This window comes from Natator depressus, chromosome 1, assembly GCF_965152275.1.
Source record: "Natator depressus isolate rNatDep1 chromosome 1, rNatDep2.hap1, whole genome shotgun sequence".
NCBI lineage: Eukaryota > Metazoa > Chordata > Testudines > Cheloniidae > Natator > Natator depressus.
Window position 1 is genome coordinate 332,895,793 of NC_134234.1, and position 27,590 is coordinate 332,923,382.

Genomic DNA, 27,590 nt, shown 5'->3' on the forward strand with positions numbered 1-27,590 from the left:
CCCTCGACTCGTGCCGCGCGGTGTCCGTTGGCGGGGGGGCAGTGTGTGTGGCGGGGTGGGGATTTACCCCCGACTCACGCCGCGCGGAGCCCGCGGGGGGGGGCAGGGCCCGGCGGGAGGTACTGCCTGTGTGAGGAGGGGCTAACCCCCCCTGCCCGTGAGGCGCGGAGCCCGTGGGGGGGAGGGCAGGGCCGGGCCCGGTGTGTGCGCACGCGGGCGCAGAGGGGTTTAACCCCCGGTGCGTGGGGCGCGGAGCCAGGAGAGGGATCGTGGTGGGGGGGCGGGTGTCATGCCCCCCGCCCGGCGGCGGCGGCGGCGGCGGCAGCGGCGACATTTTCATTCAGGCGGCGCTGAGGGAGCCCGGCGCGCCCGGTGCATTGTGGGACTGGGTTGGGAGTCCCGTTCGCGGGAGGAGGCGGAGGGAGGGCGAGGAGCGAGCCGGTAAGAGGGAGACCTGGGGAGGGGGGGGCAAGCGGGGAGATTTAAAGGGGAATCCGCCTCCGCCGTTAAACACCCGGCCCTGCATTGGAGAGCGGGCTCCCCGCGCTGCGCTGGCCGGCCGGGGCGCACGGGGCATGCCTGGCCCCAGCCCCTGAGCCCGGCCGCGGGGGGGGCGGGGGAAGGGGATGCGAGGCGCCGCCGGGGCCGCTTTAAAAAAGTCTCGGCGCCGAGGCCGGCAGGCGATGGGTTAAATTTTTCACCCGCCGACATTTTTGCTGCCGCTGGGGCCCCGCGCCGTGGAGTCCCCTGGCCGGGGAGCCTGGCGCGCGCCGCGCCCGGGGAACGTTCCATCCCCTCCGCGCCCTCCCCGGGGCTGCGGCGGCAATGGGGGGCGGCTGCGGCTCTTCGCCTTTAAACGCTGCCCTTGCAGTTCTGCTTCTAGCGAAGGGTTAACTCTGCTTCTGCTGACATTTTACCTGCCTCCCCCCTTCTCCCCGCACTTTTGCTGCTAATAATTTCGTGTGTAAGGGAGATCATTCTCTCCCCCCACCCCTTGCAAAGCTCTGTTAGTAGGAGCCTCCTTTGGGGGGATAGAAGGGGATTTCTGTGTGCACGGTTCTTTCCTGTGCACAGCCAGCTAGGCTCCCACACTGCTGCACAAAGAGCAGCAGTAGAGGCCCTTGCTTGCCTTTAAAGGCAGCAGCTTGAAATTTAAGGTGTCCCAGAGCCATGTCTCTCCACAGCCCTCTGTGCTACACTCCATGGAGAAATGCTTGTTGCAGTTCTTCGCCTTGTAGATGCCCCTCACTTGTGTTGCTATTCCTTGTCCTTGGGTTTATTTTGGGTAGGTATCTGGTCCTGTTCTGCCGTCATTTTTTTCCTTGCCATCCTCCAACGTACATTTTTATTTATGGTCAGGGTTGTAGAGTGGCAAGGGTTAAACTCTATCTTTTTATATTTGTTTTAAAGTAACAAACATCTGGAGTATGGGGGCGATTTGTTCTAATGGGGAGGGTTGTTTATTTTGCAAATACACTGAATGCTAGAAATGCATGTTTGTGCAGGGTGCCAAAAGTCACATGAAATTGGATCTTGTAAGGTTGCTTCCATGGCAGTGTACGAAATTATTGCACGCAGCACATTCAGATCTTCACCAAAGTCTTTTGTGCTCCTTTCCATATTGAGGTTTTTAATTAAATAACTTTGTCACTTGTCTAGTCCAACGTTTATTTTTAAAATCAGGGAATATATATCAGTGCGTGTATTAGTGCTCAAGACTATGCAAAAAGTTCTGCTTGTTGCCTTTGGCCTCTAAATCCTTTCCTATAGAAGTGGATAGGGGGTGCTAAGAATACACCAGTGTTCCGGTAAGTGAAGGGAAATGTTTCCCCACTTGGAAAACGCTATTTTTTACAATTTTTCTGGAAAATATCAAAAAATATCTTTCCATTAAAAGCCAGTTTTTTCTCCTACTTCTCTCGACAGGTTGTTTTCTAGTTAGTATCCTCTCTGATTGCTAGTCCTTATTGTCTTGCATTGAAGACAAAAGTTACAACCCAAATGCATTGCTCATCCAAGACACGTTCTTGTAATGAGAGCTTGGATTATTGCCCAAGCTTGGGTTTTTGAAGATTTGTTTTAAATAAGTGACACGCCTCCCAGGGAAGGAGGGAAAACACTGTAAAGAGGCAGGGACTTTAAAACTTGAATTGCCATTTTATACCATAGTCAATAAAATAGCATCCCTGAGAGTTTGTAGAACTTTTTAGGAAGCAGCCTTCTGATAAGCCGACCCAGTTGCATAAGGCTGTAGATGACTTTTTTTTTTGAATGATACCAAACGAACTGAATAGAGGCCAGTAGTGGTGTTGAACTTTTCAGCTGAACCCAGTAACAACATGATCAGCAGTTAGTCAGTACTGCCTGTTGAACCCTTTTGATAGGCATGACATTTGCTTTCTAAGACACTACTTTATGTAGGTCACTTTAAATAATTCCAGGAAAGGTTTTTCTCCAAGAAAGATAAATGGCATCATATCCCCACCATTCTGATGTAAAAGTTAAATGCTTCAGTTAGGCCTCTTATTAGTTTTGGAGTGTGTTGTATGTCTGACTCAGAGTGGAAAAAGAGTTCTAAAATTAGATGTGCATTGTTAAGAATTTTATTAAATGAATTGCATCAGTCTCTTTTTACATTAACTTTCTAATGGGCGGTTTACTCTGATTACGTATGTTCAGTTCCAAAAACAGTCCTGAGAGGCATGAACTCTGTTTCTATTGAACAGCTTTCGGGTATGAACATCATAAAATATGCTTTTAGAGAAAATATCCTGATTAAATGTTTTCCCTTCGTATTGCTTTATATTACGAGCACATAGGTCTTCTAGGGAAAATATACTGCTGGTGTGAACAGGTGTATTTCTGCTGACTCCAAATGAGTTGTGCCCTCTTATACCAGAACTGAGCTTGAAATAAAGAGGCTATTGCCTAAGGTTCTGATCTTGCAATGAGCTTAAGCTTTGTCTACACTACACACCTTTTGTAGCTGCTGTTTGTCGGCAGGAGAGAGCTCTTCTCCCAACAAGCGGCAGTAGCTTTATCCTGTCGACAAAGCACTGTTCACACTGGCGCTTTTCGTCTGCAAAACTTTTGTCGTTTGGGGTTTGTTTGTTTTTTGTTAACACCCCAAACGACAAAAGTTTTGCTGACAAAGTTCCATTGTATACAAAGCCTTCGTGTACAAAGACCCCTATGCCTGAGCATGTTGCAGGATCAGGGCCTAAGGCTCCTCTTAGGGATTGTTCCCAGTAACTAAAACTGTAACGCTTATTTCTCTCTCTCTCTCTCTCTCTGTGTTAAATGGGGTCCGTAGACTTCTTTTTTTTTTCTTTTTTTTTTTTAATTAAACACTGGTGTGGCATAACTATAGGGGAAAAGTCATATAATTCCTCTGACTGGCTGACAGTGTTACAGTTTAAATGTCAGAAGATGGAAGAGGAACCATTCCCTTGTAGCCTCAGGAAGCTTATCTGTGGGATATACCCTCCTATTGTAACAGATGATGTCTGCTTGATGTTTTGCTTCGCTTTTTTTTTTTTTTAAATAAGTAAAGAGGGGGGGGGGAACAACAAAAAGATCCCTCCCAAAAACCTCTACATTAATATTTTGATATATATTATTTACAGTACATACACTAACTTGTTGTCTTGTAGGTTCTAAGAATTTTCTAATGTTCTCAATTTTTCTAACTAGGTTGATCAGCAGAGAAACCAACAAATACGCTTGCTCAAGGTGGGGGGGAGGTAGCACTCAGAACCATGTCTGTTCGGGAGTCCTTTAATCCAGAAACTTATGAACTGGACAAGAGCTTCCGTCTGACTCGATTCACTGAACTTAAAGGCACAGGCTGTAAAGTGCCTCAGGATGTTTTACAGAAACTGCTTGAGTCCCTACAAGAAAACCATTTTCAAGAAGATGAACAGTTTTTGGGAGCAGTTATGCCCAGGTTGGGTGAGTATTTGTTTCTCTAGTAACAAGTGATACTGCTATTTCCCTGTTTCATAAACAGTAGATCAAGTTAGCTGTTAGCCTATTAATTTATTTTATTTTAAAATTAAGGTGTTGTCCAATGCATAAACATTAACAAGATAAGGATTGTGTCCAGAAATGCGAAGGATAAACCTGCGGTTGTCATCTTGCTGTACAAGAAAAATAATTTTGTACTGCAATTATTCATATCCTTTCTGCAAAGCACTTAACTATGAAGGGGAAAAAAGGAGCAATGAAATGACTCTAAAAGTAGAAAGAGCTTATAATATGAGAAGAACAATAGTCTCTTTCACTAATAGATTCTGTACATGAATTATGTGGAAGTTCAGTAACCAAAATAGTAACAATTGATTTCTAAAAACAACTGTATCCATTTTAGTATTTCCTTGGTGAATGCAAAATAGATAATTCTGAAACAGTACTATGACTATAGTTGTGGATTTTCCCCCTAAAATATTGAACAGTTTATTTTCTGACTTAAAGTGAAACTGAGAATTGATTGTAAATAATTATCCAGTTCCCAAGTTTAGCCTGCCTTCATTTCTAAATTGAATCCACTGTTGTGAGCCAAAAGGGGGAGGGCGGAATCAGTCTTTCAGTCCTCTCATTGTGTCATGTTCTTTATAACTTTTCTGTTCTCCCTGTAGAGGTTTCATGGGAAAGGCTGTCTCTACAAGACCTATATGGCTCTTGCCAGATTTGCTTTCTGTTTGGTATTTGCATAGTGATGCAAGGAGAACAGAAAAGTAACCTGCAGAAGCAACCTTCACAGGGAACAGGGTGCGTGTGGGAATTTTGATACCAGCTACAGTACCTAATATTGATACAGATAAATTAGTCAAGACAAAATGTTTAATGACAGGTTTTTAATTCAGTTCATCTGTTTGTTTAGCACTGTGTATTTAACCTCGTCTCCACAGTGCAAATTTTAGAAATTCTTCCACTTCAGGCTTATCAACTTAGTTGTTTGGTTTTTTTTGAAAATATTTTACTATTATTTAATCTGGCATGCAGTGAGCTCACTTTAAACAATTTTAATGTAACTAGATAACCCTTATTAGACTAACAGGTCACAACACGGTTTTCCCAAAGAGGGTAGAATCTGTGAAAATCAGTAGAAAGCCAATGTTCCCACTTAAACAAGGGCAATCTTTGTATGAAATATATCTATGAAGTAATTGTCTTTGAGGCTCAGTGGCAATATAATTTAAGAGGACCCATGATAAGAGACGCTCTGATCTCATTTTGGCCCAAAATTTAATTTTTGTGTGGCACCTTTTTTTTAATAATAGAAATGTTTTCATGAGTTTTAAAAAAAAGCGTGCTTGTTTAATTGGATTTAATTAGTCCTCTGCAGTTTTTCAACCGACTTGTTTCATGAGGGCTAGAAAGCAAAACTGGCTCTAACCAACAATGAAATTGCTAGTTTAGTTTTTATTGTTCAGCCTTATGAATGGGCAACAGTAAATGGGGGGAGGGAAAATAAGTTAAAAGCTGGAAGGAATTTTCAAAACTTAGTTTTCTCACCTGTGTTATTAATAGACTTGCTAAGTCTTTTTAAAATGTGCTTTAAGATGAATATCCCTTTAACAAATGCATCAAGAAATGCATTTGGCAGTATTTCTTTTGATGTTTTGTGCTTTAAAAGAAGACCAGTGACTTCCTTATCCGTGTGTATGGATGGTACTTCTGAGATGCTGTTAGGGAGGAATAGGATTTGCAGAATTGGGCCCTACTCCCACAAGTAGTTATGACTCACTCAGAGTAGTCCCAAATGCAGTCAGGAATACTTCCATGAGTAGGAGATTGCAGATTTGGGCACTCATGCCCTAATCCTCTGAGCTGTTGTGTATGGCAGAATGTTTTGCCCCTGTGAAACCGCACTGAGATCAGTAGAGCTTCACACAATTACAGAGGGTCCACGTGCATGAATCAGCTTGCCGAATGAGGACCTAAGAGGTGGACTGTAGCACATTTAGCATTTTTTTTCTCAAAGTGGGGAAAGTATATATTGAGGCTGTATAGCCAACCACTTCCGTCAGAGTAGTTCAGTTTCAGCATTTTTCTTGGTATGGGTTTATTAGGATGGAAGACCAATGGATTACAAAGCTTGTTTACCAAGGAATGCTGCTACGCAGTCAGTGATCTCGTGGGTACCAAAAGCTTCGTGCTTGATCTGCAAGGAGGCTACGTGCCTTTGTGATTTGCCATGATGATTGTGATAAATTATTACTGAAGATTAAAACTACTGTTATAATGTTTTGGCAAGGTGGTCTGACACCTAGCAAACTTGAAGAACACCTGCCAGGTTTCCCCCCAGAATGATATAATACAGGGCAAACATGTTCAAAAAAGAAGGAACCCCCATCATAATTAAACTTGCCATACATTATTAAATTGCATTAGATTGTAACTCATGGATGTTTAACTCTTACATATATAGCTTTCCCACTTCAGTTTCTTGTCCCATTCTCAAGTTTTTCTTCATCTTAGTTTGTTTCATTTGTTTACAATATACCTCCTGAGGAACAAAATCGTGGTGGTTGCTCCTTTGGCCGTGGCTTGTATTTCATAGGCCTGTTTTACAAATTCCCTTTTATTGAGAATTTCAGTCATCTAAGGGATAAATAAATTATTCAGTTGATTGATGGTTTCCTGTCCTTGCAGGAATTGGGATGGACACTTGTGTCATTCCTTTAAGACATGGTGGTTTGTCTTTGGTCCAGACAACAGATTACATTTATCCCATTGTGGATGACCCTTATATGATGGTAAGTTGCCTGAATTTGCAATTACATGTATCGCTGGCTTTGATTTGTGCTTTCATTAATCTGAGTTGTCTGCGCTGGTGAGAACTTGCTGTCTTGTACAATCAGCCATTGCACTAGTTGGTTTGTCATGTTCTGTGTCTCTCAGAGATATGTATGAGACAAAGAAACTCTTTCATATTTCCACTCCTGTGTCATTCCCATATTTGCCAATGCAGTTGCAGCAGTGCTTTCTAAAGGTGGGAATGTCTGGAGAATAGCTAAGATTAAAAACAAAGCTGCCCCCTGCTGCTGTTCAGTGAGTCACTTTGGTTGGGAAAGTGTTATCAAGGGAAATGGGGTTCTCTGTGAGGCACTGGGCAAACTGGTTCAGATTAAGTAGAAAGCCCTCTTATCCTCTGACCTACTCAGGGAACCAAATTCCACTTAGGATGTTTTCTGGGCTTCTGAAATGATTAGATAAAATTGCAGGACTGGAAGAGCCTAAATAATCATACTTGGCAATTATATTGCACTCTTCAACTTCAGAGCTCTTTGCAAAATCACTAGTCTCCCCAACAATTCTTTTTATTGTCTCCACCTTGCAGATGGAGAAATTGAGGTTGAGAGAGATTATGGCCCAGATCCTCACAGGTACTTAGGCACATTAGGTGCCTAAATAGCTTTGAGGATTTGGGCCTACATGGCTTGTCCAAGGTTATATAGCAAGTCAGTGGCAGAGTGAGGATTAAAGTCCAGGAACAGTAACTGGATTAGGATTCGCGGCTGGTTTCCAGTTCTGTACTCGGATTATATTACTGCTTCTCTGACAAAAGAGATGCATGTGTTTTTACAGTGCTATGTGCGCTGGTGGTGATCCGTATTATACACCAAAAAATTTTTTAAAGACCATTATTAAGGTTGCAAAGTCAAGCACTCAAAAGTTAGGAAATGCCTGAATTAAGGTTGCCTGTGCAACCTTAATACATCTCTCTTGAGCATATGCATTATGCTACAGTCTTTAATAACACAATCACATACAGTAACTCCTCACTTAACGTTGTCCCGGTTATGGTTGTTTCGTTGTTACATCACTGATCAATTAGAGAACATGCTCGTTTAAAGTTGCACAATGCTCCTTTATAACATGGTTTGGCAGCCGCCTGCTTTGTCCACTGCTTGCAGGAAGAGCAGCCTGTTGGATCTAGCTGGGAGGGCTTGGAACCAGGGTGGGCCAGCAGCCCCCCAACAGCTCCCCTCAGTTCCCTGTGTGGCAGCTGCCCAGCAGGCTATCAATTGCCGGTCAGTTCAGGTGTTCCTCCCCACACTGCCCTGTGCTGCTTCTGCCTGTTGCCTTGGAGCTGCTCCTGGTAGCCTCCTGCTTGCTGTCCAGGAGAGGGAGGGAAGAGGGGTGCTGATGTCAGGGTGTCCCTGTCCCCCCACTCCTGTACCCCATCTCCACAGAGCAGGGTGGGGACACAACAGGGCTCAGGACCGAGGGAGCTTGCTGGCAGCAGCTGCTGTCTCAACTTGTTGATCTACTTAAAAAGGCAATGTACTTAGAGTGGGGTCAGCGTACTTAAAGACACGCATTGCCCCTTTACTAGTGTTCTTTAAACAAAGTTTGTGTGTGATTTTTCTAGGTTTTTAAAAAATATATAGTGAAAAAGCAAATTCCATCATGTGGCATCATAATGACACCCTTGAGGTTTATCAGCAGAGTTGGAACCTTTAGATCCACCACGCAGATCTCTGCCGCTTGAACTAATGGAGTAACTGATATAATAGTAGGTTGTCAAAGCTCTGTGTGGACCAGCACTAGAGGGGGATGAGACACACTTTGTCAGTGGATTTCCTAGATATTTGCTGACAGCAGAAGAACAGTGAGACTCCGGAATCTTGGGTTCCATTCCAGGCCCTGGAGAGGGGGGTCTTCCGACCATTTCCCCCAAGTTTGACCCTTTTCTGTCTCATCCTTTCCAACCTGTCCCAGTTCTATCTCTTCTCAACTCCTAATTCCTTGTTCCAGTCCAAGTCTCTGCTCCTCAGACATCTCACCCCAGTCTCCTTGTTCAGCCCATCCTAGCCTCCCCCTATGGGCACCCTCAGAGTTCCAGTTTCCCCCTGACTCCCAGTCTTTCCCCTTTCCCACACCCAGTCCCAGTATCCTTGTCCAGCAAGTCCCAGTTTTCCCACTCCTGGCTCCTCATCCATCTGTTTCTCCTCCCATCCCCTCCCTGTCTCCTTGTCCCAGTCTCTTTGCCTGGCTATTCCCAGTTTTCCATCTGAACCCCAGCTCCTTGTAAGATGTGTATCTCCTCTCCCACCACACACACTGATTTCGAGTCTGTCTTCTTGTCCAGGTAGCCCCAATCTCCCTCCACCCAGCTCCCCCTCCAATCTCAAAGTTCTCTCTGCCTCCAAGCCACCTGGCTCAAGGTCTCACCTCCCTCCTCTCTGTACCGTACAGTCCCAGTCTTACCATACTCCTTGTCTGAATTTGCTCCTTTCCCTCCTATCTGTATTTGAATCAGATGGCTTACTCCTCCATGACACCTTGGGGGCACTGAAAGGAGAAATAGGTGCTGTAGTGTTAGCTCCGGTGATTGGCCTCACCCCAGCTTGGAGCAACCATTACAGGGAAAAGCCTCATGAGTCCACGTAGCCCTGAGTTGAATCACGGGCAGTTGCTCTGTGAGGATAGCACATGATGTGCAGTCTGAGTAATATTAGGAACTGTGAGGGGATAGAGGACAGAATCTTTGGACATTTTAATTGATAAGCTCCAGGAATTCTCTACTCAGCATGTGCAAGCAGTTATATATATATTTTTCTTCCAAGGGCTTATAACGGGGACAAATTCGGGTGGATTTTTGGTTAGCATATGGTTAGCAAAAGGTTCATCTCTGACACAAAGGCCACCCCCTGCTGCCAAATTTCAAGTCCTTGCTTCAAAGCATGGGGATGCTAGATCATTTCGAAGTAAGAGTTGCAATAATTTTTTAACATGGACAAAACAACATTTTTTTGTAGCCTTATTTTTGGAAATGGCTGAACCATTTTGGCTGAAATTTTCCAACATTCAGCCTGAGGCAGATACAAGGCATGCAGAGTTTCAGTCCAAATGGTTATAGTTTGACAAAGTTATAAGCCAGAGGTGGGCAAACTACGGCCCGTGGGCCATATCCGGCCCACGGGACCGTCCTGCTGGCTCCTGAGCTCCCAGCTGGGGAGGCTAGCCCCCGGCCCCTCCCTCACTTCCCCCTCCCCCGCAGCCATGCCACTGTGCGAGCAGAACTGCTTGCGCCTGCCCACCTCCCAGGCTTTCCAATAAGCCTGTCCTGCTGCTCTAAGTGGCATGGTAAGGGGGTGGGGGGAGTTGGATAAGGGGCAGGAGGTCCTGGGGGGCAGTCAGGGGGCAGTTGGATTGGGTGAAAGTTTGGGAGGGGATGCGGTCAGGAGACGGGGGGCAGGGTCCGGGGGGGGGGCAGGGAGCAGGGCAGGTTGGGGTCTTGGGCGGGCAGTTAGGGATGGGGGTCTCGGGAGGGGGCGGGGACAAGGGGTCAGGGTTGGCTGGGTCAGGGGTCCCGGGGGGCTTGTCGGGGCAGGGGTGTGGATAGGGGTTGGAGCAGGGGGGTTGGATGGAGGTTGTGTTCTGGGGGAGGGGGGGCACGGTTGGGGCGGGGTCCCGGGAAGGGGTGGTCAGGGGACAATGAGCAGGGGGGGTTGGATGGGTCGGAGGTTCTGAGGGGGGCGGGAAGTGGGAGGGGGCCAGGCTGTTTGTGGAGGCACAGCCTTCCTTATCTGGTCCTCCATACAGTTTTGCAAGCCTGATGTGGCCCTCAGCCCAAAAATTTTTCCCACCCCTGTTATAAGCAATTGAAAACAGCTCTTCTAATGGGAAGTGTTGGGGGGAGCCTAAATAATAGGCGGAGTGTTTTACAAGCCCCTCATGCAATATGAGAGAGGCATGTTTTAAGTATAGGAGCAGAAGAGAGCTTTGTTTTCATGAGTTGTCCTTACTCCTAAAAGTAGATCATTTGTTTCAATGGGACTAATCATATGGCTAAAGGTTTGCAGGGTGAAGCCCCAGATAAACATCCAAGAGCTTGGACACTTGTACCCAGGCTAACCACAATTATGAACCTTCTGGTGTTTGCCAATACTGGAGGCAAAGTAAGTGTGTTGCCAAGTTTTTCTCCACCTCAGTTTTCTCAGACTTGAGATCTGCAGTTCCTGAGTGTGTCTCCCTGGGGGTTTTACCTATTGGCAGGGTATTGCATTGACCTCCTACCATTAGACCAGAGAACTGTTGTCATTGTGGTTTTGAAAACCTTATCTCTTGTTCTTAAGAGAACATAAACTAGCAGCTTGCTTGGTAAACACTGAAGATAGTGCTTAATAGTCTGATAATCCCAGTACAGAAAGGAAAATGACATGTTCGAGCCTCCTTACAAAAGCTTATGCCCAAATATATTTGTTAGTCTCTAAGGTGCCACAAGGACTCCTCGTTGTTCTTACAAAACTAGCAGTGGGTCTCCTTGGAGCCATTTAGTGTGCATAGTGAGCAAGCCTTTTAAAATAATTTAAAATACTCAATTATATTCCAGTTTCAGATATATGCAGAGGGCCCCACTAACCTCAGTAGGGAGCTCTGTGTGTGTAGCTGAAGTGGGATGATGGTCCATTGTGGTCAGATTGTATGGTGTAAAACAGTATGCTCAAAAGATGAGCTGGGCACCTTCTAGCAAAGTGAGTGTCATGGTCTTCGCTCCAAAGAGCTTGCATTCTAATATAACTCTTACAATGAAGATTTGCACTTTAATTTAAATATTTTTTTTTCTCTGCTTTCTATCTCGGATTTTTTTTTCCTTTGGCCCAAACTGTTGTGTTTAAATATGTGGAGCAATTATTTTTATCATATTAAGGTTTGGGGGAAATTGCAGAAAAATGGATATTAAAAACATAGGGTCAGATTCTGTTCCATCTCTATAGTTGTAAATCCAGATTAACTTTATTACTCCTGAGGAAATTCTGCGCCAAAAAGATTAAAATTCTGTGCCAAAAATTAAAAATTATACGCACAATATTTCTCTTTGCTTTCCTGCCATTTTCTGCAGGAATTCTGCGGGGAGGGAGCTGTTTTTGCGGGTGCGCAGTCGCGCAGAATCCCCCCAGGAGTACTTTATTAAAGCCTGTGGAGTTACCCCAGACCTACACCAATGTAATTGAGAACAGAATTTGGCTGATGATGTAGGTTTGTTTTGTTTTGACATCCCTTCCTACTGGGCATGTTCTTCATCAGAGAGCTCAGTGTCTTCAGCTCTGTTTCCTCATCAAGGAGTTCTTGCTATCTCCTCTCTGCTCTCTACATTCTTACAAAAACTGTTTTGTAGGCTAAATAGGCCTTCGGTTACGTCTGCATAACTGCATTATGTCCTGAGTGATATCTCTGCATTTCCATCTGTAGTTTTGCACAGGTATAACTGATGGGAACTTAGTAAACAATTCTGAGATAATGTAAAGTAAGGATTAGAATCCAACTCACTGCCTCATAGCTATGCTGGTTCTGGAGGGCTAACAGAATCAGAAAGCAATATAAACTTATGGGGCTAGATCCTCAGCTGATGTAAATTGGCATATTATAGCTCCATTGACTTCAGTGGAGGTATGGAGGAACTGGGCACATTGTTATTAAAGAGAGAAGCTCTGATTTAGAGTGGAGGCAGGGAGCAGGTCTGTGGAGTGAGAACATGCCAGTTTTACAATCTCAGAGTATAACCATGTGTTAAAGACTAGAACTGTCCTGTTCATGTGAAGCATTATCTAAACGTACGGAAATACTGATCTGGATTTTTTTGTCTTTGTTTCTTTGCAGGGACGTATAGCCTGTGCCAATGTCCTAAGTGACCTTTATGCTATGGGGGTCACAGAATGTGACAACATGTTGATGCTCCTTGGGATCAGTAATAAAATGACAGATAGGGTAAGGTCCATGATGATTACTGTGAAACAAATGAACCCAAATAACTACACCTCCCACAGTGTGTTACCCTAAATGATCATTTAGCTTTGCAGTATACATGTTAATGCTTTTTTCCTCAAAGTTTTTTGGGGCTTTTTAAAAAGGGGCTCGGTGGGTGGTTTCATAGAATGCTACTCCTAAGAATCAGTTACTTGCATATTGATAGGACTTCTGTGTCTGCTTGCCAACAGGCTGGTCCTGAACAGCTCTTCTCTGGCTGCACATTTTCTGCCAGTACTTTAGTTGTCTTCTCCCAAACAGTGTCCCTGTTCCTGCTCAGCCCTGTACGGTAGGGGCCTGAGACAACTCTTAAATACCATGTTGATAGGTGTGGTATAAGAACTTGTATAGGTACTCTCTGGGGTCTTTTGGGCCAGCTGTTGTGATGCTTCCTTTGAAGCACTACTGATCTGGTGCCAAAGAAAGTGAGGTGGATTTTTGGAAACTACCAGCAGCTGTGGCAGATGGCAGAGCAGAAAAAGAGCTGCCCTCTTGGAGGAAGAAATGACCTGGGACCCTGTGGTTGCTCAGCTGGGTGGGATAGTGGGAAGCAGAGAATAGAGAGCAATCTTTTTCAGGGACCAGTGGCCAAATTCCTCTTTCCCCTATGGCACTAGCATGCTGTGGGCTGCACCAGATTAAACAGAAGGATGATGTTCTGAATTTGCAGAACTTTCTTCAGTCCATAAGGAGCAGAGACTTGGATCTATGTGATTCTTGGTTCATGTCCCAGCTTTTTTAGCTCCTGTGTGACCTTTTGGGATGTTCCTTCAACATTTTACAAGGAACTGTGAATCCATGACAGTACTGTGTGGAATGTCAGTTGCTGGAGACTAACGTGTTTTTAGGGCTTGATCCAGCTTCTGATGAATGAGAATCTTGCCGTGGACTTCAGTGGGAGCTGGATTGAGTTCCTAATGCCCTGATCCAGTTGTGAAATGAGTAGAAACTGCTAAAATGAAACTCTGACCTCTGTACTTTGATCTATAGGAAAGGGACAAAGTGATGCCTCTAATTATCCAGGGTTTCAAAGATGCAGCGGAAGAGGCAGGAACATCTGTGACTGGTGGCCAAACAGTGTTAAATCCTTGGATTGTTTTAGGAGGAGTGGCCACTACAGTCTGTCAGCCTAATGAATTTATAATGTAAGTTAAATCACTGAACAAAATTGCATGGTGCCGTATCAAAGGGTTAAATAAAAGTGTATCTTCCTTTTTAATACCATATCATGTTCTTTATTTTAATTTTTCCTGATGAATAAAGATGTATTTTCTCAGTACTTGGGTACGCTTGTGATGGATACCTTAGAGATATCTAAGATTGCTGCCAACATCTTTCTTGCACTGGTTTGCTTTTTCAAAAAGAGTGTTTCATTTCTGATATGTTGTGCTCATATATGCTCCTTCAAGAGGAAAATTTAAATTTTGGAATCTTTATATCTGAATGATAGTTGGAGATGGATAGCCTGGCTTTTAAAAACTGGTCAGGATGCTGATGTGTTTTTTTTTTTTTTTTTAAATGGTATCTGAAGTAAAGAACACAAATGTCACACCAGTGCTGTGCTTACAGTTTTCAGGCTATTACCTTGTGTCCAACATTGGCCAATGTTGAATGCTATGGAGGAAGGTATAATACTCCTTCCCTGTGTGGAGTATTATACCATAAGAAGGAATTTCCCCCTGCCCCCAGCTGGTGATTCACGTATGCCTTGAATTATGAGGACTGATAACATGTCCTTTTGTTTCTTCTGTCCTAATGTACCCAACAACTTAATAGGAAAAAATGCATGATCTTATGCAACTGCAGGCACTATCCTTTATATGAAGATCTAATCTCCTTTTAAATATATTCATAAGCTCTCTGCCTCAATAATATCATGTGACAGCAAAACCCACAGGGTAATTATATGGGGGTTTTTTAAGTTGTATATGTCTTCTAAAAATATCAATTTTAAGTGCAATGGAATGTATGGTACTGTGAAAATATAATTTCCAACCTAATACTCCTATACAAGTGTAAACTTCACTTTGTAATTAATATGTGAACACTTCGTTTGCAGGCCAGACAATGCAGTGCCAGGAGATGTGCTTGTGTTGACTAAACCCTTGGGAACGCAAGTGGCTGTAGCTGTCCACCAATGGCTAGATATTGTGAGTAAACTGCTTAGAATGGGGTGAAGTGTCAGTGATATTGCATGAAGGGCCACAACATTTTTAAATTGGAACACTCTCTAGTTTAAGTAGTATTTAAGGGGATTGCTGTCTTATCGCTTTCCCCACACCCTGTGTCTGCCTTTTGGGTTTAGATTACAAGTTCTTCCAGGCAGGGATTGTCTGCTACTCTGTTTGTACAGTGCCTAGCACAATGGGGTCCATTTTTGGTTGGTCCTTAGGCACTACTGTACTAAACATGATTAATAACAAAAAAAAAAAAATGGATCTGGATGCCTGTCGATGAACAAAGCAATGACTTGACATCCTGGGTGAATTACTGGCCACATTGACTTCAGTGGGGCCAGGATTTCACCCAATGTTCATGGACTTTCTGTACGTGGGTACATGGAAATATCTCTACAGTCCATATATTACACTTTGAGTTTAAGAAAATATCGATAGTTGCACTGTGTACGTGGAAATATTTCCATATGTACTTAAGGCAAACATGTAGCTACTGAACTGAAAAGTGATTGTAAAATGGGCATCTGTTTGTGATTTGGCTCTCATTGTATATCTTCAGAATTACCACTGCTTAGTTTGCATTTTAAAAAGATGCATTTTTACTATTATGGGGACTGCAGAGCCAATAGACTGGCAGAAAGGTGAGCCGATATTTAATTAGCCTGGGGTGTCAGCCACTAAATTGCCAGATGTATTCTAATTCCAGAATCTCTGTTTTTAGCAAAGGGAGTGTGGGGCGGGAAACTAGCTTGATTCCTCCCTCTCCCCCCCATAGAGCCTAGATTGAGTCTGAAGAATGGGCAGCTAGAAAAAACACTTATTTTCTCTTTTAAATTTGTAAAAGAAGATCTAAGGTCTGATCTTACAATCTGCGTAGCTGCAGAGTCCCACCCATGCCAATCCAATCTCAGGATGGGGGGCCTGAGAGAAAATACCTAATGTAAAAGTCATTGGTGGGAAATAAACATGAAACAGCAAGATGACCTTTTTATGGTCTCTTTTCTGACCATAATCTCACTTATTGACCTGTTTCACTGACGTACAGACTCACAAATGAAGGCTATTCTGAAGTGCCACATACTTCAAGTACTTTTAATTTTCCTTGACTGTCAACCAAAGCACTTTCTGCTGTGAAAAACAGAGGCAGAAAGGAAATCCATGTATATCTTTAAGCAAAAGAAAAATTCTGTTGAGATTGCACCAGCTTTTTTGTTCTTTTTTTAAAAAGAAGAGAAAACAGAGATTACCCATCATATTTATCTATATATAAAGCTTCTAAAGGGTTATTATATAAATAGATTCTTTAGTACCAGAAAATGCTTTGGAGAGAGACTGTATGGTACAGCAACTTTTGTACAGGAAAGAAAGGAAAGCTTGAATATGGAGATTGATTACAGAGTAAAAAGTGAGCTAAAACATTAAATGTGGTAAAGAAGTAGTGAAAGGTTCTTGTAGAGTATAGCTACAGGGATAATGAAGTGGAAGGATGCTGTATTAGGAAATATGAGTGGGCTTTGTGTCATTCATAGGGAAAAATGAAAAGGAAGATTTTTAGAGTGAGAGTTGAAGATAGGATATGATGCAGGGAAGATCTGCAGCCCACATCTTCTTCCCTCAGTTGTGTAGTCGCAGGGAGTGGAGCAAAGACTGAAGAGCATGGAGTGGGATTGCTCTGACTTGCAGATATCTAAGATGGGTCCCTTGATTGGGAGAACTTTCAAATGAAACTGTGTGCTACAGGAAGTGGTGGTGGTGATGATATTGGTAGGTGGAATTCTCTTGAGTCATTACCAAACCAGTGCTCTGAAAAGTACTCTCCTTCAGATATTGCTTACTACCAGTGTCCACTAGTGGTTATTAATGATTGTATAGATCTTCTTATAAGAGTGTTAATTGCAATGTCCTGACCAGATTCCAGCTTGGAAAATTATATTTTCATCTATTCCAATTCTCTCCCCTAGTTTTTCATTATATATGCTTTTCACTTCCAGTCTTAATCCTGTTTTGTTTCAAACAGTTCAGAGCAACACTACAAAGGGATAAATACTAGAGAGGGAGAGGAATTATTTAAGCTCAGTACCAATGTGGACACAAGAACAAATAGATATAAACTGGCCACCAGGAAATTTAGACTAGAAATTAGACGAAGGTTTTTAACCATCAGAGGAGTGAAGTTTTGGAATAGCCTTCCAAGGGAAGCAGTGGGGGCAAAAGACCTATCTGGCTTTAAGATTAAACTCGATAAGTTTATGGAGGAGATGGTATGATGGGATAACATGATTTTGGTAATTAAATATTCATGGTAAATAGGCCCAATGGCCTGTGATGGGCTATTAGATGGGGTGAGATCCGAGTTACCGAGGCAAGAATTTTCTGTAGTATCTGGCTGATGAATCTTGCCCATATGCTGAGGGTTTAGCTGATCGCCATATTTGGGGTCGGGAAGGAATTTTCCTCCAGGGCAGATTGGAAGAGGCCCTGGAGGTTTTTCGCCTTCCTCTGTAGTATGGGGCACGGGTCACTTGCTGGAGGATTCTCTGCTCCTTGAAGTCTTTAAACTACGATTTGAGGACTTCAATAGCACAGATATAGGTGTGAGTTTTTTTTTTTTGTAGGAGTGGTGGGTGAAATTCTGTGACCTGCGTTGTGCAGGAGGTCAGACTAGATGATCATAATGGTCCCTTCTGACCTAAATATCAATGAATCTAAATCAACTGTTAATCTAGATGTGGCATTATTTCCAGTAATGAATTAAGTTATCTCTGTTTATTGAGTATCCGTTCATGAAGTGTTTTGGGATTGTTTGGGATGAAAGGCACTATATAAATACAAGTTGTTGTTAACACATGATGTTAGAAAGGGATGGAATGTGGAGTAAATCTATGGAAATGTTTGGAAAAAGGAAGGTAACTTTAAAATGGAGGTGAACCTTACAGGATGATATGATCCCAGCTTGCTACAATGAGAGCATGCTCTCCCCTACAGTGCTCAGAACTGAGGAAACAATGAAAGATCATTTGAAACTCTTGCTGTCAGTCCTGAGGGTTGACCTCTTGGGTACTGGTGGCCCAGCCCTCTTGGTGGAGAGTTGCCAGCTGTGGAATTATTCCCTTTTTGTCCAAAAGTGCCTTGGTTTGCTAGATGTTGGGGCATGTTGTAAGGTGCATCTCTTTTAATCCTGCATTATTTCTCTCAGAGGGAGGTATTTAGAGGATAGATTACCCTACTGCATTTGCCCACAGAGGGCAGTGTAAAATGTGTACAGCACTTAAATGTTGTGTCTAATAAATCTTTAAATACAATGCCCTATGAACTGCAATATCTAGGCACAACAGGGTAACCAAATATAAATGGAGAAACTTGTTTTATATTTCTGCAAACGTAAAGACATTAGTAAAATATCATTGATTTTAGTTTAGTTTAATTTTTAAAGGGCTAACATTTTAAACATTCAAGAAGCGGAAGTACATCCTGGATTAAAGTTGCATAAATTTGAATGCATTTTAAAACACACATCCACAAAACTAAGAAAATAAACTAAATCATGCCTCTTCTTCCACCAATAGCCAGAAAAATGGAATAAAATAAAGCTAGTGGTAACTCAAGAAGATGTGGAGCTAGCATACCAGGAGGCAATGATGAACATGGCAAGGCTCAACAGAACAGGTATGAAGAATGAGAATGCCCTAGAGGTCTAGGTTGATTTGGTTTGGGTTTGGGTTTGCTTTCCACATTTAATTTCAGCTGTCTGCTGTGGTGAAATAAGCTACATCAGCTCAGCCTCTCATCTTTAATCTGTTCAATGTTCATGAAGCAAGATTAAAAAGACCCTGGTTAATTATATAGCAAAGGCACAAATGGTGCTTGAGATGAATATTTTCCTGGTGAGTGAAGTAAATAACATGAGTTAGAGCAGCGTTTCTCAATTGGGGTTCTGTGGTCCCATGGGGGGCTGTGAGCTGTTTCAGGGGGTCCATGGGGCCCATGGCTGAAGCCTGGAGCCCCAAGCGTCAGCACTTCCTGCAGGGCTAAAGCCCAGAGGTGCAGGGCTGAATCCTGGAGTCCTGGTGCCCCCGCCAGGGCTGAAGCCCCAAGCCCATGGGCGAAGTTGCGGGGAGCATGGTGGGGGAGGGGATTGCTCCCCCAAATTGCATGCCTTAAGCAGAGTGGGGCAATCCTGGGGTCAGCTCCCCCGTCGTCCTCCCTGTCCCCCAGCGCCCCCAAGGCCCCGTCCCCCGGCCGGAGTGGAGGCTGGAGCCGAGCAGGGCAGGGCAGGTGCTGCTCTGTCTGGTGCCATGGAGTGGGCAGCTGCGGCATTCTCCCATCTCCTGCTGCTGGGGTCCAGGGTTGCGGCTGCTCCTCAGCTTCCAGCCCTGTTTGACTGCTCATGCAGACAGTAAGAGCCACCCAGGTGAGGGTACCTGGCTCTGGGGCTGGCAGAGCCCTCAGGGAGCAGCAAATGCAGGGGGGGCCCCTCCTGGCACACAGACCCTAACTACCCCTCTCTCTGCACCCTCAGCTACCCCTTTGCCTGTATACAGCCCCTAGCTACCAACAGCCCTCGTTGCACACGGCCCCTAGCTACCCCTTGCCTGCACCCTGAGCAGTTTTCAAACTTTTTGAGCTAGCATTCCCCCCTCTGAGTTTATAATTTTTGATTGTGTCCCATTCCCGTCCCCCCAGCCCAGACAGGCTGGGTGGCCTGCTGAGGTGAGTCAGGGGGTGGAGGTGGCACACTCTTCCCCAGGCCCTGCCAGACACAGCTGTCCCAAGCCCTGCCAGGCCCTGCCCCCACAATATGGAAATCAAACTACACTTCTACCCAAGGCACTCTCCACGCCCCCCCCCCCCCCCCCACGTCGGCTGGGCCCTGGAATTTTTATAGAATATTGGGGTGGCCTCAGGGGAAAAAAGGTTGAGAACCCCTAAGTAAGAGAATATTTTAAAGGGAAATTGGGGTCTGTGCTGCTGCTTGGCTTTTTTTTATTTTGCGTTTCTCTATGATGCCAAATGAAGCCCTGACAGTAGGGGTGGTCAAAACTTTAAATTTTAATTTTCACAAAAACTTTTCAAATAAATGATGTTTTTCATTTGTTTTGAATTCAAAATTTTGTTTCAGGATCTTTTCTCCTTGTGCCACCCCCCCCCCCCCCCCCAAATCTCATTTTCTTGCTTCCCCGCCCCCTCCTGCTCCTTTTTTCCTGCTGGAAAAAGTGGTATGTCAATTCTTTCCTTTAGTGTTTGGGGCTTTTTAAAAAAAATTGTTACCATAGAAATAGCAAGCAGTGTGGCCCTACTTTTTGTTGGACATCTTTTTGGAGGGGGATAAAACTGAATATGGGAGTTTTTTAAGCTTTAATTGAGGGTGCTGGGATGCTTAAAAATCTCTTCTCCTCTCACTTTCTCAGATTTTACTTCCCTGGTACTTGCCCTCCTGTTCCAGGAAAAAATAGACTAGATGACCTGGATTTCTAATGTAAAAAACCCCTCTCAAATCTTGTTCATACATCAGAAAGTTCTTAGAGGGCAAAACATTTTTCTCGCTCCCCTTTGTAGGTCACCTTCAACAGCATTTAAACCGCTCTTAACTAAAGCTATTGCCCTGCACGTGGAAGTTCCTTTCTACTGGCCAGGAGCTTGGCAATTACAAATGCCCAAGGATTCCGTGAATGCCTAGGTGGGGAGGCTGGAACATTATGGAGTTGGCTCTGCTTGTCTGTCTGTACTGCCTGACCTGTACATGTTCTCTTCTCTAAGCCCTCGGAATGCAACGCTCAGGTCTCATATTAAAAGTTCTGAAGTAAATTTTGAAACCAACAAACCAATTCAGTCTGAATCTGAACTTTACAGCTAATGGGCCAAGCCAAAACCCGGGGCACTCAACACCTTCATCCCCAAATGTTGAGGAAACTTGGATCTGGCACCATTAGCACTTTAATATAACATGCTCATAAATATAATTCAATTTAAAATGATCTTTTGCTGTATTTAATTACACTGAAAAACCAACAGTCAAGTCAAATGTTTAAAGAGAATCTGCTCAGTACCTGTGAATTTCTGTTGTGCCTATGTTTTAACTGCCTCTTCTACTGAAAGATTTGAAGCTGGATGGTTTTTATTAGAGCAGGGAGGCTAGATATTTATTTTTAAAGGTCTGTAACACCATTTTAATTGTCTCTGTCATACTGTATAAATGTTACTTTCCCTGTTTGTTTTTTCTTGTCAAGCTGCTGGACTCATGCACACTTTCAATGCACATGCAGCTACAGATATCACAGGATTTGGAATCCTGGGGCATGCACAGAATCTAGCCAAACAACAACGAAATGAGGTGTCCTTCGTTATCCATAACCTTCCTGTCCTAGCCAAGATGGCTGCAGTTAGCAAAGCATGTGGCAATATGTTTGGCCTCATGCATGGGACTTGTCCTGAGACGTCAGGTGAGTGACTTATTTTTTCCCTTCAGAATTTCACATTATTCCAGATGTGTAGCTACAAACACCATGTGTTGAGTTCTGAATGGTGTTACCAGGCTGGTAAGAGTGTTAGCCATACAGCTGCTCACAATTAACTTTTTCAGGCTGTGAACAAACCATCAAACTATTTTGAATGTGCCTCTCTTCTCCCTTATGAAATACTGTATTTTAAAAACCTCTTGTGGGGAATATCTGAAACATTTAGCATTTACAGTTAGTGATGGTTCTGAATTTCTTTCTTTTAAAATTACAGATCAGTGAATATTTGAATTTGTTGATAGCCAGCACTGCATTTTCTCAAAAGTAACACTGCCTGCAATGCTACTGCCAATCAAATAAGTATTCTGTATTTTTCTTTTATAAATCTGTATATGAATTTTAGTGCTGGATTGCCAACTCCAGAGACTAAAGCTGTCACTCTATCCATACATAGCACAAGCATCAAAAGTGCAGGTTTATTCTCCCACTGCCCTGTGAATGTGTCACAAACCTGACCTGGAGATACTATCGTTAGTAGTGAGAAAGGAATTCAGTCTCTAAGACCCATTCAATACTTGGTCTCTCTAGAGTCTGTCAAGTAAGATGCAGATTGTAGTGATGATTTTGTCCTATTTGCATTCATCTATTAGAAATTAGGCTGATAAAACCAAATTCATTTCACATAAGCCTCTAAACAGCCATCAGGTGGCACCAACTGTTGGTCACTACCTCCTAGAGGTGCATTTGAACTGGAGACCAGGAGGTAAACAGCTCTGTATCTTGTTAATTCCCTGGCCATATAGCCTCTCAGAATAAGAGCTCTTTTCTTCTCCTTGAAGTTTCTCTACGTCATTTTTCCTCTTGGTCTCCCCTTCTGTTTCTTTACACACACACACGCTCTCGCTGTCCCTCCCTCTCCCCAAAAGTATTATTCAAGTTCTTTGCAGAAAGAGGGCCCCTGAAAGAAAAAAAGAAGTCTGAAGATCTGGAAAGAGGTATCCCAGTGAGAGCTATAAACTGCCTAGTGAATATGCAACTTACTGTAATATGTTCAATTGTTCTTCAGCCATAAGTGTTTAAAGAGAAGCTCTGTCCTGGGGAGACTTTGTGGTTCAGATGTTTAGGATATGGATTATGATCCCTTTCAAGAGTTCAAAACCAGACCCAGTCAGTACAGATGAAAAATATCATGTGGTGGCTGTCTGGGGATCTACATGAATGTGTTTGCTAGTCTGAGTCCCTTTCTTGGTGGACAGATATCTGCATAACAAACACCACCTCAAATGGGACTAATTGCCACCTTAGTTAGCAGTTACAGAGAGACCAAACACGGAATGGGAGACTGAATTGAACTACCTTACTCTTTGATGCGCTTCCCTCATGAGTGAGAGGCTGTGGTATACTGACCCCTGCGCTATCCCTGCTCTGTGAATAGAGCACTTCTGTCTCAGGGCAGTCCATCCACACCTTGGGCCAGCACTGTCTTTTCCTGGAAAAGACGAAACCCTGGAAAACAAATTAGATGATTCATAAGGAAGGTAGGAGTACTAGTGGCACCTTAGAGACTAACCAATTTATTTGAGCATAAGTTGTCTCTTAAACTCTGTCGTGAATTCCTTTCAAATGGCTTCTCCACAATTATTTACATTCAGTGTAGATGTGGATGGATGTTGCTTGAATACCTCTTGCCAGTTTTCCACGTATTTATGGACTTGAATTTGACAGGTGTTACAGAACATGTGACTTGGACTTTATGGATATTTGTAGCATTTCCTGTATTTACTAGCAGGATAATTGGATTACCAGTTACCCGTTGTTTTCTTAAATTTCCTGAAATATTACGTCTGTAGCTTCATATTTTGCAAACAGATTTTTGTAGCAGAGTACAGCAAATGATGGAAAGCACTCATGACTGCTGTTTCTTGAGTATCCACCAACACCATTGTTAGGGTGGCATGACTTTAATAACACATAGGAGTTGGTGATATATGCCTGGCCAGCACATTATGGGGGGTGTTCGGATGAGAACTGTTTTCAGTAGAAACTTGCAAATAGCCTCAACTTATGACATTTCTATTTCTAAAGATCATAAGGTAGATTTATCATTGGCATACAATAGCAGGATAGGCAACTAACAGGAGGGGCTGAGGGGGAAAATTGATGAGTGCAGGTTACTTCCTTGTACCTTTTTTAATCATTTGTCCTGCTGTACTTCCCACCACTCGTCCCCTTTTGTTCAATTGGTATGCAAGTTGTTCACTGAATGCCAAATGCAAGTTATGTTGTTTTATTATTTAAACTTATTCTCTGACCCATTTGCATGACCAATGAAGTAACTGTTGAATTTGAACCAGAGACTTCCATGGGAATAGCACTTGCTTCCCCCAGGGGTTAATTTGGCCCATTATGTTTGGAGTAGTTTAAACATCATGGTGTTTTTTGCCTTTCTGCTTTTGTTTAAAGATAGGCACAGAAGAGTGAATATCTTCAAATGCCTGGGAGATGTAGGGGTTTTCATGTGTAGCAGACATAGTGAGTCCACATTGCACCTAGAAATAATGTTTACATATATTATTTTTTAATTACCACTACTATTGAAAAGCTGCTTCTTCTGCAGCCTTAAATTAAAGATGGTTTCTGTTCCATGTAATTTCTTTCCCTTTGTGCATATATCGGAAGAGCATCTTGTACATGAAGATACTCAGTATGCACAAAAAAAAAAATCTAAAGTCCATGGCATGCTATTAGCCTGCAGCTATACCCCTACAAGCTGTGATCCATAAGATCACACAAGATAAGTAGGATTGGCACACTTTTAAAAGAGCTCAAAAAAACTCCTGTGTACTGCTGGAATGTTTGTGGGTGATTCAGTAGATGGTGCTCTTCTCCCAGAGTCTCTTCTAAATCAGTGACCTGCTATGATGATAGTGGGCATTGTGCTGCTGGATGTGCCATCCTAGATTAGACATGAGACCCAAAGTCTTTGCTATTTCTGGTCACTTAAGATACTGTTTCAGAGTAGCAGCCGTGTTAGTCTGTATTCACAAAAAGAAAAGGAGGACTTGTGGCACCTTAGAGACCACCACATTTATTTGAGCATAAGCTTCCGTGAGCTACAGCTCACTTCATCGGGTGCATCCGATGAAGTGAGCTGTAGCTCACAAAAGCTTATGCTCAAATAAATGTGGTGGTCTCTAAGGTGCCACAAGTCCTCCTTTTCTTTTTAAGATACTGTGGCACTTTTCATAAGAGTAGGAGTGCTCTGGCTAAAGTCTTCAGGGACTATCCATTTTCTGTACCAGAGGGTTGTGTGAGATTGCTATGTACTGAATGCGGTGGTAGTTTTAATAACATATCAATTCCTATATGTCTCTTTCCTATCATCAGGTGCTGTGAGGTTTGATTAGTAAAATCAACTTATCTACAGATCTTTTTATGGCACTTATTGCCATAAAATCTGATCACTTCACATACAGTATTAGATTTGTCTTCACAACAGCACGATGAGGTGGGAAGTATTTTCAGTTTTTTACACATAAGAAACTGAGGTGCAGAGAGATTAATTACGATGCCCAAGGTCTCACAGGAAGAACCCAGATCTCCAAAAATCCATTCCAGTACCTTTCAATGCACTGAAAGGGGATGGTCTTGCAAGTAATAGTTGGAAGAAAGGTGTTGAAGTACCACGGTTTTCCTATTTTTACTAAGTGAATGTTAAATATGCTGCTTTCATTAGCAAACAATATTATTTTCAATCAATAATGAGCGTGTGGGAGAGAGTTTTGTGGAGAAGACTGTATATTTGAAAACGCTACTCACATAAGCAACCCTACGAAAATCAGAGAGACTAACTGAGCAAGACTTGTAGGGTCATACCTGGACATAACTTTGGGTCACATTCTGACACCTTTACTCACCTTGAACAGCACCTTACTCCGTGAGAGGTTCCAGTGAACTCAGTGGAATTATTTGAGGATTAAGGTGCTATGCACATGGGAGTCAGGGTGTCAGAATAGGGCCCTTTATTCATCATAATGATTATATGTGAATTTTTAGTAGGGGTGAGTTGCAATATTTGTTGTTGTTTTGCAATGCCTTTGTGTTTCAATATATCTTTTGTTGTCCTTAGCATGTTGCTAACTTTTGCAGTGCATATTTGGTTACACTTACTGTTACATTTATGGTTATAAATAATGTAAGTTTCATGTTTTACAGTGACAGCAGAAAGACCTCCACCAAATCATCTTCTGCTGTCCTTATTCTGCCAGAGAACCTATGAAGTCAATAAGAGTTTGCCTGAATAGGGGCTGCAGGGTCAGGTTCTAAATGTTTTGATGTTGAAATGCAACCAAAAGTTAATGTGCGGATCCTCTTTCTTTGCAGGAGGTCTCCTTATCTGTTTACCACGTGAACAGGCAGCACGTTTCTGCGCCGAGATCAAATCTCCGAAATACGGCGAGGGTCACCAAGCATGGATTATTGGGATTGTAGAGAAGGGCAATCGTACTGCCAGAATAATAGATAAACCACGAATCATTGAAGTTGCACCACAAGTGGCCACTCAAAATGTGAACCCGACACCTGGTGCCACTTCTTAATCTAGATAAAATAGCTATTTGTTTTGTTTTTAAATAGATCTATTCCTTTATCATCCTACAATTTAAAGAACTGTAAAAAGAAAAAAAAAAAAAAAACTTCAATGTGTCTGCACATCTGATGGCCTTAGGTCAGTTTGAGCGGATACAATTAATAAAATAAAATCCATTGCCTTTTTTTCCTGTTACATTAACTGAAGATGCACCTAATCTTGAGGCAGCTTCTGAGTTGAGAATTATATTGTTATCCAATACTGTTGATTCATTTTGAATCTTTAGACACTTATCTCTTGCCGCATAGGCTCTTTTTAAAGGTGCTTTCACGTAGCACAGACATTACCAGTAGTAGTGTCAAATAGCAGTGTGTGTCCTTTCATTATATGTATATTTATCATTGTCTAATTTTGGATGCCTTGAATGATATTCTGGAAAGGCAGTAAATTGATAGGTGACACAGTGGGTATACTCAAGTAGTAAGAGGGTTGCATGATTCCATTAAATCTTTGATTTGTAAAGTTTAGTTTTACTCGACAGCATCTACAACCCTGGACGTTGCTTGGTAGCGCACACTGTTAAACAAGCAAGTGCTAACTTTGCATGGAAAGCACTTCACAGTTGAAGGAGAAATTTTAATTTCATTATTTGTAGACCTGACAATATTTACTGTATTATCAATAATTGTTTTCTTTATTGATAGTAAGGAAAAAACAATAATTGCTCAGTTTTGCAACGTGATTGGATGTGCTATAGTGCAACAAAGGAATTGCAGACCAAAAGGAGTTTTCTGTATAATATTCATTTACAATTCACTATATAATTAACTACACAAATAATTTTTAAATATAATCACTTTAAAAACAAACCTCTGTTCTGTGGATGGTAGTGTTTAATACATTTTACATTTTGTATAGTGATTACAAGCCTTTTTTTGTTTAAAATCAGCAGCTGTTTAGTATATTTTTAGTATTTTTGTTCTTTGCTCAAATACCTTTTGTGAACGCTTCTGTGATCTGTGTTTAAAATCTACATTGCCAACTTTGCAGCTTGAACTTAAGCTTGTTATTCAAATAAATATTTAATTTTTTTTATTGCTCTTGTACAAGTGCATGACGTTTTTTGATTTGTACTTAAATTACAGGGATGGAAAAATCCTACCTGCATTTTTTTTAAAAGTGGAATTATTAAAACTTGTTGTTGCCCTAATAGGTAGGTTGTGAAAGTTGTTCCATCCAGCTTGACATCTCTTGTGATATCAAAGTAGTGGGATGAGTTGATTATCTAAAAGTGTCTAATGCTTTTTATTAAGAAGCGTAAACTCTGGGATGATTTTTAATCCTTTTATCCATAAATCATCAATTAACTAGTGCTGTAAAACACCCAAATGAGATTCCATTTAAGAGTGGAAGGAATGCATCCTGCTCTTTACCTAAAAGCTTACCTGCCTTCCCCAACAATGGGTTAAGCTGTGTAATTGTACCCTAGGGTAAGGAATGCTACTAACAACCATACCAGGAGGAAGAGCCCTGCATATGCTTAGTTTAGCTGTGCTCGATCACCTTCCAAAAAGAAAAGGAGTACTTGTGACACCTTAGAGACTAAAG

At 42.6% G+C, this 27,590-nt stretch overlaps 1 protein-coding gene across 2 annotated transcripts; it reads left to right on the forward strand.

Moving 5' to 3' along the window:
- The first annotated feature begins 897 nt into the window (after nucleotides 1-897).
- SEPHS1 (selenophosphate synthetase 1) lies at nucleotides 898-26,996 on the forward strand. Of its 2 annotated transcripts, none has more exons than XM_074942613.1 (9): nucleotides 898-1,285; nucleotides 3,694-3,951; nucleotides 6,658-6,761; nucleotides 12,616-12,723; nucleotides 13,753-13,907; nucleotides 14,822-14,912; nucleotides 18,506-18,605; nucleotides 21,203-21,379; nucleotides 25,778-26,996. In XM_074942613.1, exons 2-9 carry the CDS (start codon nucleotides 3,759-3,761, stop codon nucleotides 25,990-25,992), a joined length of 1,143 nt encoding a protein of 380 aa, XP_074798714.1. In that variant the 5' UTR covers nucleotides 898-1,285; nucleotides 3,694-3,758; the 3' UTR covers nucleotides 25,993-26,996. The 2 variants fall into 2 exon arrangements, with proteins under 2 accessions (XP_074798714.1, XP_074798713.1); XM_074942612.1 differs by having other exon boundaries at nucleotides 904-1,285; nucleotides 21,167-21,379; nucleotides 25,778-26,993.
- The last annotated feature ends 594 nt before the right edge of the window (nucleotides 26,997-27,590 follow it).